This window comes from Chenopodium album, chromosome 14 (assembly GCF_948465745.1).
Source record: "Chenopodium album chromosome 14, dcCheAlbu1.1, whole genome shotgun sequence".
In the NCBI taxonomy this organism is placed as follows: Eukaryota; Viridiplantae; Streptophyta; class Magnoliopsida; order Caryophyllales; family Amaranthaceae; genus Chenopodium; species Chenopodium album.
The window spans coordinates 1,653,802-1,667,162 of NC_137847.1; the positions used below are offsets into that span (position 1 = coordinate 1,653,802).

At 35.2% G+C, this 13,361-nt stretch overlaps 1 protein-coding gene across 2 annotated transcripts; it reads left to right on the plus strand.

Moving 5' to 3' along the window:
* The first annotated feature begins 1,780 nt into the window (after positions 1 to 1,780).
* LOC145578487 (CBL-interacting serine/threonine-protein kinase 24-like) lies at positions 1,781 to 12,106 on the plus strand. Of its 2 annotated transcripts, XM_081635793.1 has the most exons (15): positions 1,782 to 2,313; positions 3,505 to 3,567; positions 3,661 to 3,732; positions 3,925 to 4,032; positions 4,226 to 4,300; positions 4,381 to 4,434; positions 5,735 to 5,860; positions 7,491 to 7,580; positions 8,226 to 8,348; positions 8,849 to 8,968; positions 9,211 to 9,327; positions 10,907 to 10,963; positions 11,081 to 11,155; positions 11,451 to 11,505; positions 11,645 to 12,106. In XM_081635793.1, the coding sequence occupies exons 1-15, from the start codon at positions 2,152 to 2,154 to the stop codon at positions 11,710 to 11,712; spliced, it is 1,365 nt and encodes a 454-aa protein (XP_081491919.1). In that variant the 5' UTR covers positions 1,782 to 2,151; the 3' UTR covers positions 11,713 to 12,106. The 2 variants fall into 2 exon arrangements, with proteins under 2 accessions (XP_081491920.1, XP_081491919.1); XM_081635794.1 differs by lacking the exon at positions 7,491 to 7,580 and having other exon boundaries at positions 1,781 to 2,313.
* The last annotated feature ends 1,255 nt before the right edge of the window (positions 12,107 to 13,361 follow it).

Consider the following 13,361-nt stretch of genomic DNA (forward strand, 5'->3'; position numbering starts at 1 on the left):
AGAAGGAAAATTTGTCAGAAAAAACCTATTATAACACTCTTTTTGTCATAAAAAACCTTTTAAAAAAATTTTAGCCAAAAGAAACCTGTTTCAATTTTTTTTTTTGTTGAAGACAACCAAAACCTCTAATTAACCTAATTAGCCCCTGATTACCCCTAATTATAACTAAATCTTGTTTAATTAATTAAAAATCATAAATAAATTGATAAATTAAAAAAAAAAAAAACATACACCACCTCCAAAACCCATCACCAGCTGCCACCCCCGGTAGCAACCGCCCCCACCCCTCCCCTTCCCCCGCGCCGGCAAAGTCCCTCCCCCCTACCCCTCCTATTCCTTTGAACCACCACCGCGAGTCCGTGACCACCCACCCATCACTAAACCCTAACCCCAAAAACTCCCACCCCCCTCTCTACCACCACCACAAAACGACCACCACTCCATTTCCCACACCCTGAAACGACAAGGGGAGGTCGTTTATGGGTATGGAAAAAGGAGGGGGTTGTTTATGGTGTGGGAAATGGAGTGGTGGTCGTTTTGTGGTGGTGGTAGAGAGGGGTGGAATTTTCGGGTTTGGGTTTAGTAAGGGGTGGGTGGTCGCGGCGGTTGAAAGGGAGGGGGTTGGGTCTCTGGAAGTCGCGGTGGGTGAAAGGGAGAGCGCTGGGCCTCCTGTCGGCATAGTGGAGGGGGTTGGGCTCTGTAGGCCCGCCTTAGGAGAGGAGGCTTGGTCGGTGTCGGAGTTAGGTGGTGGTTCAAGGAAAGAAGAGGGTGACGCAGGGGGGCGCAGGGCGGGGGTTTGCCGGTCCGGGGGGTAGGGATTCTGTTCGCTGGCAGGGGTGAGGGTGGGGGTGGCTGCTACCAGGGGAGGTGGAAGGGGGAGGGTGGCAGGTGGTGATGGGGTTGGGGGTGGTTTAAGTTTTTTTTTTTAAAAAAATTTATCAATTTATTTGTTATTTTTAAATAATTAAATAAGATTTAGTAGTTAATTAGGGGTAATCAGGGGCTAATTAGGTTAATTAGAGGTTTTGGTTGTCTTCAACAAAAAAATTTTAGAAACAGGTTTCTTTTGGCCAAAAATTTTTTAAAAGGTTTTTTCTGAGAAAAAGAGGGTTACAATAGGTTTTTTCTGACAAATTTTCCTAAAAAGAACGTCCACATATAAGATTCGAACATTATAACCACCAATTTTAACGTTATATGGTTTACCACTTATATAATTATATTCTCTTTAAAAACAAATTAGTACGAAGTATTGTTGACTTTTTGTAAATTATAAGAAGATTGAGTCTAAAATTATACTTCGTAGTATGCTACTCCATAATGTTTAACTCCTTGTAAATTCGTATTGACCAAGTATAAGATTGAGTTAGCTAAGCAAACCTTTAACAAAATAATTCAAGTTTTTTAAAAGCAAAGTATAAGTTACAAATACACTTATCTACAACTCCAAACCTCTAGAATCCGAGGTAAAAGTGAGCCAATATTTTTTTGATATACTCGTAACTCTCTATAGACTATATACCTTGAAATACGCAATAATACTCACACAGTACTCGTACATTTTGTCATCTTCCAACTTTGAGATTGGGGGTTCAATCCTCACTAAAGTCACTTTGAGGATGGAGATCCTTAAATACCGAATCAAAAATATTGTAAGAGTTGATTTACGGTCACTTTTTTTTTTTGAAAAAAAAAATAGTACATTTTGACATTTTGTATACCCAAATGCGTAAGAGAGGCCGTCAACGTGTCAAAGTACGGCTACTGTTTTCATCTAAAAACCCGGAAGAATTAAAATGGAGGATGCTTTGTTGTTAACCCAGTTGTCTCCTCTGATAGACCATCAGCTATTTGGCCGGAGTTCATCACTCCATTTACAAAAACTCCGATCTCTCAATTTCTCACCGTTGATGTTCTCTCTCTTCAATCTTCACTCCCATCATTTTCCGGCGAATTTCCAATAGAAATTCTCCTTTGTTCATCAACAAATTGCTTATTTGTTGAGTAATTTACTCCAATTAATCCTATAATCCACCTAATTTCTTTTTCAATTGTGAAAAATTAGGGTTCCGATCACCTGGAAATTCGCAAATTTGGGTCGAATTTTTCGTAGTTTTCGATGGTGGTAAGGTGAGAGAGAGGAGAGAGAAAATGGCGACGACGAGGAGAGTAGGGAAGTATGAATTGGGAAAGACGGTTGGAGAAGGGAACTTTGCTAAGGTTAAGTTTGCGATCAATTCAGAAACTGGAGAAAGTGTTGCAGTCAAAATTTTGGCTAAAACTACCATTCTTAAGCATAGGATGGTTGATCAGGTTTTAATCTTCCTCCTTTTTTTTGTTCAATTTCAGCTGTTCAACTGTTATTACTACGAAGAATTAGTGATTTCCTAGATTTTGGTATTGTTACTTTATCTTTGCTATTGTTAATTCGTTACTTTATCTTTGGTATTGTTTTAAGTAGACTTGATAAACTGACTCGTATCGAAATTGGCCTGGCACGACCCGATAATAATATTAATGAATGTTGACCGTGTTGTGTCATGTGACTCTAGACTTGAGTATGACCCAAACTGGCCTAGATGATTCATCCATTGAATAGGAACCGGGCGATATTGATTTGACCTAAGGACCTTTCAAGTTTCAATCCACAAGGGAAGTTGGGGAATTGATGGCCTAGATGAGATGGAGTGTGTATATTATGAAATTTTTGTTACGGGCCGGTTTGGTGGATGGTAATAAAGACAGGAACTGTAGTGAGTATATGGGAGAATAATTTTCCAATGTTTATGGCAATGTAGTTCCACGTGCAAGTTTATGTATTTCTCCATAACTTTCCATTCCTACTTAATGCCACATCTTCAAGTGGTGATGAATGTGAGAGATGATATAGATGGGATAATATATATCGAGATTAAAGTTTCATTACCATGGTCCATGGATATTAACGCGGATTCCTCTGACATGCAAATCTATTATCCCGTAATTTCATTTATTACCGGTTACCAAATGGATAGTTAGTGTCTAGTGCTCTTGGCTCTTGAGGCTATATGTTAGTTGGGAAAATTGACCTATGCTACCAGAATCATACTCTTTTTTTAGCTTGTAAACTATTTGAAGGTTTATACAATGCTGGCAAAGAATGCGAATAAAATTGTCGAGGTTACCTAAAAACTTTTAAAGAGTGTCTAGAATACTTTGGGGAGCAACCTTATTACCTGAGAGAAGATTTCGCAATATGAAGTAAGCTCTTGTTTGTTAGCTATGTGAGTGGGAGGAGCATCATTGATTTTACTTTAAAGTTTCATTGGCTGGCCGAATCCTTTAAGTACTGTTCTGGTTATGGCTTGTGGACATCAAGTATATGATGTCTCCTTTTTCTTTTGTTTTTAATTTTTCCCATCAGTTAAACAGCTATCTAGTTGCTGAGTGGAGTTGCACATCTCCTGTCTTAGAACTTTATGTTGAAATTATGCTGGATTTCAAATATCTTTTATTATTTTGCAGATTAGACGTGAGATATCCATAATGAAGATCGTTCGACATCCTTTCATTGTCAGATTACATGAGGTATGTGCTCATTTAGCTAAAATTTTATATGGTAAAGACTTTTTAAGGGATTCTCTTGTTCATGCTCTACTGATGTTCTTTCCACATTTGAAGGTTTTAGCTAGCAAGACAAAAATATACATAATTTTGGAGTTTGTGCCTGGTGGGGAGCTATTTGATAAAATTGTAAGACTCAGCCATTGCTAAAACTTTGAAAGATTAACCCATTTAAATTCTGTGGATGACTTTTTGGTGAAGAATTCTAGAGAAATTCCCACCTAATTATGTTGTTCACCTCACAGTAGCTTCATCATTGTGTATCAATTCTGACTAATTAGTTTGCTGTTATTTATTGTTGCCCTTGTATTAAGCTTATAGGTTCACAAAGGCAAGTTGTCTGAAATGGAATCTAGGAAATACTTTCAACAGCTTGTCGATGCAATCTCTCATTGTCATAAGAAGGGTGTTTACCACCGAGATTTGAAGGTATATGCATGTTATTGCTTTACATTGATTAATATATATCTTCGAACTTTGAAGAACCTTTTCTGCTGTTTTCCCTAGATCTATGGTGATATCTTTTATTGTTCATATTCTTAAAAGTATTTCTATAACTGCATATTTTGATCCTTTTTTTTTTTTTTTTTTTTTTTTAATATCCAAACCCTGCAATATCTAGCCAGAAAACCTTCTCCTTGATGCACGTGAAAATTTAAAGGTTTCTGATTTTGGGCTCAGTGCCTTACCACAAAAAGTAAGCATTATCAAGTTTATCTGCCTTGAAGTATTTTTATCTGCCTTGAAGCTTTTACTAATAATTGTGTTACACATCAGGGAGTTAATCTTCTTCACACCACATGTGGCACTCCTAATTATGTTGCACCTGAGGTAATGTACCTGTTACCATTGTAATCATTGTGTCTTCTCCTGCACATACAATTTTCTCTTTTGGCACCATGTTTGATACTTTTTTTTTTTTTTTTGAGAAACCATGTTTAATACTTGTATGTTACTGAAATTCAGTTTTAATGATCAACAATGACTAAAAGAGTTATCCCAACATAGGGGGAGTCAATTGTTCCATTCTGTTTGTATTATCCTTGTCCTAAACCAAATATATAATAGAAGTAGGATATCTCTTCTTGGCCCAAGCATCTTGCACAGCTGCGATTCATTTCAAACTGAATACTTTTGGGCTATAGGTAAATCAAAATGGTGTCCCACTATCCTAGTGATGAGGTGCATTGGTTCCCTCTCAGTGTTGAGAACAAGCAGCTAGATTTGGCAGAATTTTTTAATAATGTGTGATACCTTCCTCTATTTTGATTCTATTCAGAGAAACTCAATAAGTTGACTGGTCATACCTTCCTCTTTTGAATGATGAATGACCTTCCTCCTTGAAATTCTTGGCACAAACAAAGATCCTTTCAGCATTTTTCAAACTTAATATGAAATGCAGTCATATTAGAACTCCCCACCCCAGCTGTAAACATTAACAACCAAATAATGACTTCACTGTTTAAAATCGCTTCAAAATGCAGTGGACATTTTGCACAGGAAGTTCATCAAGGTTTACTTGCTTGACAATTTCCAATTAATCATACAATTTGTGAACAAAAGTCAAGCAGTAATGGTGATAATTGTCTCCTTGAGATATTATAATTGATTTGTTTGCATTTGCATTAACTCGAACAATTTTATGAGGGCTAAAAATATGCCTAAATGTCAATTGAGGAAATTAATTTGGTAATGGAATGGAATTATGGAATTATTAAATATATTTTGTTAAATATGTTTAACCAATGAGTACTTTTACACTGATATTGAGGTATTGATTCTAGAATTTACCATAACAGCCTAAATATACTGATTATTAGTGTTATTTCTGGCATACATATTTTACTTTAACAGCCTAAATATACTACTTATTTGTGTTGTAGTTACTAAGATGACAGTTATGTATGACGGATTGTTTAGCCATGACTAAATATAAAGTAATTGCATGAATCCTGATGCTACTACTACTATCGCTACCTTTTTGTTAATCTCTTTGAACCATTAAAATGAAGCTTTTGAAATATTCTCCTGTAAAAGGCTATCTTTCCAGTTTATGCTTGCAAGACAATATCATAAACGATTTGATGATTCATTTGTCTGTTGTCGCGGTCATTTTCTACATAAAACATAGGTTCTGAATGGCCAAGGATATGATGGTGCTGCTGCAGATATTTGGTCTTGTGGAGTTGTCCTTTATGTCCTTCTAGCTGGGTATCTCCCTTTCGAAGAAACGGACCTTCCCTCCTTGTACAAAAAGGTGATCAGTTTGTATTGGTTTGCTAATCTAGAACTTCACTTTAAACATTATGGAGTTGATGCTTTTAACAGTGTTATTTCTTATCCCTGGAATATTTTGTCTGTCATGGTAACTATGCTTGTATTAAGGTTTTTATATATTTATTTTATTATTTATTTGTATTTTATACTAAAGTAATCCTATATGAGGTCTTATGTTGCTCTGGTTGACTCAGTATCTTTATCCAACCTTCAGAATCATGGTATGGTTGACTTAGTCTTTTTAGAAGCTGCTTTTGGCTTGAGTTTATGATTCCAGAAGTCGAAGTTTTCTAACTATTTTGCTGATCCCAACTCCTTTGGTGATGGTATTGAAATTTTCATGAACCTGAAGGCTATAGTGAAGCATTCCCCTGTTTTTGTCTTCTATCCCGGTTGACTTTCACTATTAATGTTAAACTGAAGGTTTCTGCTATTGTTCTAGATCAGAATACCGTGGGTTATATAAAAGACTGCTGTTATAATTGTTGCGAACATTGATGGATATGATGTGTTTTAGGACAAAGGGAGGCAAAAGGTTGAATTTTGGCTGGAACGATGGTCCGAAGAGGGGGGGGGGGGGGGGTTGAAGGGGTCTGTACGAGGGTTTGTCAACTGGAGATACTGCATGGTTTGTGGCATGCTCCCCGGATATGTGGAGCTCTATAGCTTGTCCAGGGGCTTTATGGCTTTATACAGTTAGACTCCCTGCTTCATTTCTGGACTTTCCCCGGTCATACAGGGGTCTGGGTATTAGTGCAAGCATCTTAGAAATTCTGCTCCTTTTCTTCTTCATAAAATAGCTGTTTAGGGGGATTCAGAGGGTTTATGCTTGACATTTTGAGAAGCCTCTTGAGCGATAATCTTTCTAGACATTTGATTGATCACTTGTAACGTTGTTCATTGATTCGAAGGAAATAACTTGATCTTTTTCATAGGTATTTCATTCTTAGAGTAATTTTCCTAGTTGAATTCTTGTGTCTTTCTCTGATTTAATTTTCTTGACCTTTTGATTGCCTTCACTGATACCAATATACCGTCAATTTGTAACAGCTGCAATATTCAAGAACAATATGTGCCAGTTAGTGCATCATAATTTTTTTTTTTTCCTATTGGGCTGTTGTAGGGTTTCAAGTGCCTGAAACTTCCCTTGTTCCTTCAATTTGATGTCAGTTACAATTCTTACAACATAAAATTAGCCTTTTCCGAAGATTTTTGCTCTCTTCACCAGGCAAGCTGTATCGGTTTGGCTTTGAATATAGAAAAATGAGATTTGATTAGTTTTAGTGAAGCAGCAGATTAAATTAGCTGTTTGACGTGGAGGAGAATGAGATCCTTGACCACTCTTGGACTTCCATATATTTGGTGACTAAATGCTCATTTTAGTCTGCATACACTGCCTCTATAATTGACTCTGAACATTGAGAGGTCCTATTGTATATCTGTATGACTTGTGTTATGCATATCTTTCTCTTATGACATTGATTAGCACATTTATAATTCAAATCTATTGGCCTATGCTGTTACTATGAACGATAATTGTTTGCATTGACAGTTTTTTCCTTTAATAAATTAGTCATATATATCTTATTATTTCCGTGGTGTACTTGCAGATAAATTCTGCCATATTTTCGTGCCCATTCTGGTTCTCACCAGGTGCAAAATCATTGATTGAAAAAATGCTTGACCCTAATCCTAACACTGTAAGTGTATATCACCATCTAGTGATCAAAATTAGAAATCTCTCTTTTATCTTGTTACACTGCCTGGACCACTATTTGTTCATAATCAATTATTTGAATAAAAATTGAAACGACTTTTAAATTTTAGTTGTTCTCGGCATACAAGTGCCCCATCCCCCATGCTTAATTGCTTACCATGTCATCCATTACCGAGCCCAGCTAATTTAAGGAGAAAATAGTAGTTGAAAGAAAATTGTTTATTACGGAGTATTTTAAATTTTATTGTATATACATTTTTACTTTTAGAAGTGAGATTATTATTAATATTTTTTTTTTATTTTTTTATTGAAAGCTTTAATTCCTACATCTAATCTATTAATATTTCATTATATAGAATACGAATCAAATTTACTATGTTGTATTTGTTGATGTACGAAGTATAAAATATAATAATATATAATACTTTTCAAGTCCTTAATATTCTATGAGTAAATAACAATATTTTTTCCATAAGTTTCAATTATTTAACTATGATAAGGTTAACTTATGATATAAAAATGAATAAATAGTTTGAGTGAAATGATTTCTGATTTTGAAGCTCGAAATAAGTTGGGCCAATAAACTTGCCTTGCTACTTCATCTTATTCTGTTTCTTTGATGATACAGCGTATTTCAATAGAAGAAATTAGAAATGACCCATGGTTTCCGATGAATTACATTCCTGCTCGACAAGGTGTGGAAGAAGAAGTAAACTTGGATGATATTCGTGCTGCTTTTGATGACATTGAGGTCATAGTCTTGCCCCTGATCTCCTTGTTTCTATTTAATTTCCTAAGACTTCAGTATTTTGGATGAAACACTTCTCTTTTCATGTTTCTAGTGCATATTTTCAACCATTAATATCTTTAATTATCGATAGGTAAAAAATATTAAAACTATGTATTTCAAAAACATAATTTTAGAATCTAACAGGATCTCACATGACTGTTTTTCCTAAAGTATAAATCACCAAAAATAGAGAAAGTAGAGTATGTGAATGGTATAAGATCAAAGTGTACAGAGGAAGTATAAGAGTGCATATGTCTGTAGTCTTCCTCGACAAAATGCTTTATTTATCCCTTTGATGAAGCGTATGCCTCATGTCTGCCCCTTATGCTTTAAGCCGTTATAAACTGATCAATGCTTGTTACTGCTTTTCTGCTGTAGTTATGATGTTGCAGTTTATTTTTCCTTTGTGGTTAGCTTGATTCTGTAACTTACAATAAGTTTTCTTGGGCATTATTCTGCAGGACCATTTTGTAACCGAGCAAACTAGGCACCTGGAGAGAGGCCCCATGATAATGAATGCATTTGAGATGATTACCTTATCTCAAGGTCTGAATCTGTCAGCCTTATTTGACAGACGCCAGGTATAGCCATCTCAAACTTAACTATATATTGACTGTTATTAAAAGATGCAGTTGGTAGCAGTGATGCACATTTGTTTTTATTTTATTTGTATCTATTATATTGCTGGCTTTTAGCACATTGTGTTACTATACATTGCTAGAGTTAATTCCATGTCATGGTAATAGGTAACTGCTTAGTGCCCGCTTAAAAGTTGGTCCTTAGTTTGCTTACTTCTTGGACATTTTACTCTTTTTTTTTCAAGGATTATGTGAAGAGGCAAACTCGCTTTGTTTCGAAAGAATCTCCAAAGGCCATCATTTCGACAATTGAAACTGTTGCTGAATCCATGGGTCTCAAGGTCCATACACGTAACTACAAGGTGTGCATCTAAATTTCCTGCGTTAATTTTATTGTCTTCTCCATTTAAATTGGGATCATGCTATGCAGCTTGTGTGCTCAGTTTTTTGTTCTTTTGCTTTACCTTTTATACCATTGTTCTTGAATACGGTATTGAAGTCATATGTTGAGATTAAATTAGCCTAATGATAGTGTCATTGGTGACTTATATTCTAGATAGATAGAGAATAGCCTAGATTTTACAATTGAAACATGTTTATTCTTTTGAAAATTTGGTCATCCATTCTGATATGTGTAGTAGCTGGAAAGTTTATTATTACTATTTTTTTAATTTTAAAAATGGAATATTTATAAAGCCTTGTTTTCAGACAATTGCCAATTAATCCACAACTTTTAGTTTCTTAGTCTTCATTTCATTTCATTTTTGTAAAGTTTGGTAAGGGTCAGGCCTCTCAGCTCTTTTCCATCAGATTAACTACTTTGACAACAGCATTTCTGATTCTGGGGATACTAATTCCTCATATGCTCTCGCCCCTTGTGAGGATGTGGCTTGTTGTGGTTAGGATATCGAGGCAACATTTTTCTAAGGATACCCAACTTCTGTCGTTGGAGTCTCTGAGGCATTTCTGCTGGTGACTAGGTGAATAATGCTCAAATGAGTGGTAACCTTGATGAGGATCTAAGTTGTGTAAGTTCTTTCTAAGGGATTATATATTTCTAAATATTGAAGCCGGGGACCTATTGTTGGATGTATTAAGGATGAGTGGAAGCGGGGGGAACTGGAGTTTCCCCTTAAGATTATAAAATCATCTAAGAAAATTAGGATGTGTCCATTTCATGGCAAATACAAGGACCTTCAAAAGGCACCCTTGGACTAAGAATCCTGCACATTATAATAAATGGGCTGCAGGGAGATGAATTCTGTCATGTTCCCATGGCTGAGTAGCATTCTCAACAGCTTGATTTGGCATTTTTCAGCAATAAGGAGGCTGATTTCCATCTTCAGAACCTTTGAAACAGAAGTCTTCAATTAATCTGTCATACAAGGAAAGATACAAAATCAATGTCCAAAGATTTTCCTAGAAAAGGCTGTGGTATAATTTAAAATTGAACTCTACTTATGGAGTGTCTTTATAAAAGGTTTCCACATTGAAGTTTGATCTTAGCTTTTTTTAGGTTCTCATATTTTGAGCACTTCATGTCCTTTACTGTATTCTCCTTTTCATCTTTCTGGTATAGATTTTCTTGTCGTTTAATGTAAGCTTGGTAACAGTTTGATATATATGCCACTTGCAAACATTCTATGCTGAATTGGAGTGTTGCTTCAGCTGTCTGATAAGGATTGGAGTGCTTCTCCTTTTAAGCAAATTAATCAACTTGATCTAAGTTCCATGGGAAATTTCCTTCAGCAAATTGGGCATGTGTGTCTCGTGCTATTTATATTCTACCTTATTTATATTGAATTTTTTAGGTCAATTAGCTTAATGGTTCTCTGTCTTTGTTTCTTTTTGTGATCTAGCCATCTAGGTGGTTTAGACAACTGTTAGATTATAACTTGAACGATTTGAGCCCTAACCTTTTTCTTTCATTGGTTTCTGTAGACAAGACTTGAAGGAATATCGGCTAATAAGGCAGGACAGTTTTCTGTGGTGGTAGAGGTAGTTCACTCTTCAATTTTAAAAAAAAAAAAAAAAAAAAAAAAAAATTGGTGTTGAACACTTGAGCTATGCCTCTTGAAATCCTAATAGTATTTCAAATCTCTGTCCTTATTTCAGGTCTATGAAGTTGCTCCCTCACTTTTTATGGTTGATGTTCGGAGAGCCGCTGGTGACACTCTTGAATACCACAAGGTTAGCTCTTAGCTCTTAACCTCTTTTCTAGTTTACAATAGCTGTGGGTAAGACTGCAATGCTGCATACATTGGCACCCAAAGTATATTCTGCTTTTTTGACTTCATAGTCATGTAGCTAATGTTTATTTTTTTTTACCTTTGCAAAAAAAAAAAAAAAAAAAAAAAAAGTTGTGTAGCTAATGAAGGAAATATTGCTGTTGATTTTAATGTGCGTGTGAGTTTTTTTGAATAATCTCATTTACTACATGACCTTGCAAATTTCTAAGATCTCCTTTTATGTTCTTGGTCTGCAGTTCTACAAGTTCTTTTGTGCTAAACTGGATCACATCATATGGAAACCAAATGATGGTATGGCACATTCCAGTCTACTTAAAACTATATCTTTCTGGTCTGGTACTAGTGTACTACCATAGGATGAAGGATATTATATGAGCAGGCAGTGAATAACAGAGTTTACCTTATCTAATTTATGTATATTACATTATAGGAATAATAAAAGATGGTTCCCAAAGCGTTGAAAATAAATTTCATCGAAGAAGTCACTCGAAGCCTTAAAGGTAGTTGTTGTCAACGAGCCAAATGAAATCTGTCAAAGATCGTGAGTTTCTGCTACGTATCTATGTTTATACATTCTGTATGTATAGATCAACCTTGTAAAAATTGTTCAATCTTTTGTATCATTATCCTGTTCTGGATTGCGCTGGGTTATGTTCTGATGCATTTTTACTGAGTATCTACGTCTACTGCGCATTACTGGATCTTGGAGGCAACTTTCTTTTAAGAACTGTATTTAGCTGTCTTCAATTGTTGCTTAATAAAACTAGAACTCGAATCCATTCATATATTTAGCAAAAACATTATATTGTGTCATGAGGCATTTAGGTTGATGTACTGCTATTGTTTTATAGAGTTATTCACGGCAGAAAATTTGAGCCGACATTTGTTTTTACACTCGGTACCTTCGTTTCTTTTTAGTTGACACGTTTCTTTAGTCATGTTTGCCAATGCACAAATTAAATTAGTATTAATATTTTTAATTACTGATAGGCAAAAATTATAAAAAGTTGGATATTTTGAAAATATACATTGTGATGAATCTAATAAGATCCCACCTGACTATATTTTTCCTTACATATAAATCACAAAACATGGTCAAAGGGAGGTGTGTGAATAGTGCTAAAGTCAAAACGTGTTAACTAATAAAAAACGGAGGTAGTACTTCCTATTATCCATGATTTTTGTTACTCTTGTTAGTGTCTTTTTGCAACATCAGTATTTGAGCCTTTTAGGATGTAACCTGATGGTTTATATGCTAGTAACACTCAATTTATTGCGGAGTATATTAGTTTGTGACCAACTGACCATCATCAAGGTTTGAGAGCATTTTGTTTGTGCACAATGTAGATTAGTTAATCAAGTGATACTCTTGTATAGTTGTACTCCCTCTGTCTCTAAAACAAAACTTCTTGTTTTGACTCGTTTTGAGATAGTTACCGTCAAAATAGTGAGAATTATTAGAGACGAAAGAGTACTAGCTCATCTTGAGTAGACTTAACATTGATACAGACAAGTCTACTGCAATTATAACATGAATGCAGGACAAATTCAGTTATAACATGAATGTCATTCCAAGGCTTTTGACTCATTAATTTTCCTTTGTTTTTTTCGCCAATTCCAGAAGCAAAACGAAGGACATACATACCAAAAACTAGTGCATTAATGACTTGAGACCCAAAAAATGGACATCATAATTTGATATACATGTAGTACACTTAACTAATTATGGTATCATCATTCATCAATAATCAACCTCCTATTGCCAACCTATATGCAAAATCTCTATAGATGAATTCCTAAAGTCGATACATATATAATCTCTGTTCGGATACAGTTGTCACGTTACTAGTTTAAATTACAACATCAACGAATAAACAAATCGACTAATCACGGCTGAAAAAGCTTATTCTTACACCTACATTTCCAAGACACAAGATAATAGTTTTCATCTTGCTGGGACGATACTCGGCGTGGAGGAATTACAAGAACAGCCATGCAAGGCCTGCAATTCATGCACCTATTTGTACACCTTGGTGGTCGAGATCCCAGCACCGTTTTTTTGCTCACTGATATTCCTATGTATTAATCCAAAATAAAACTGTAAATAATTAATAAAATCAATTTACATCTTTTAAATAAAAACATGT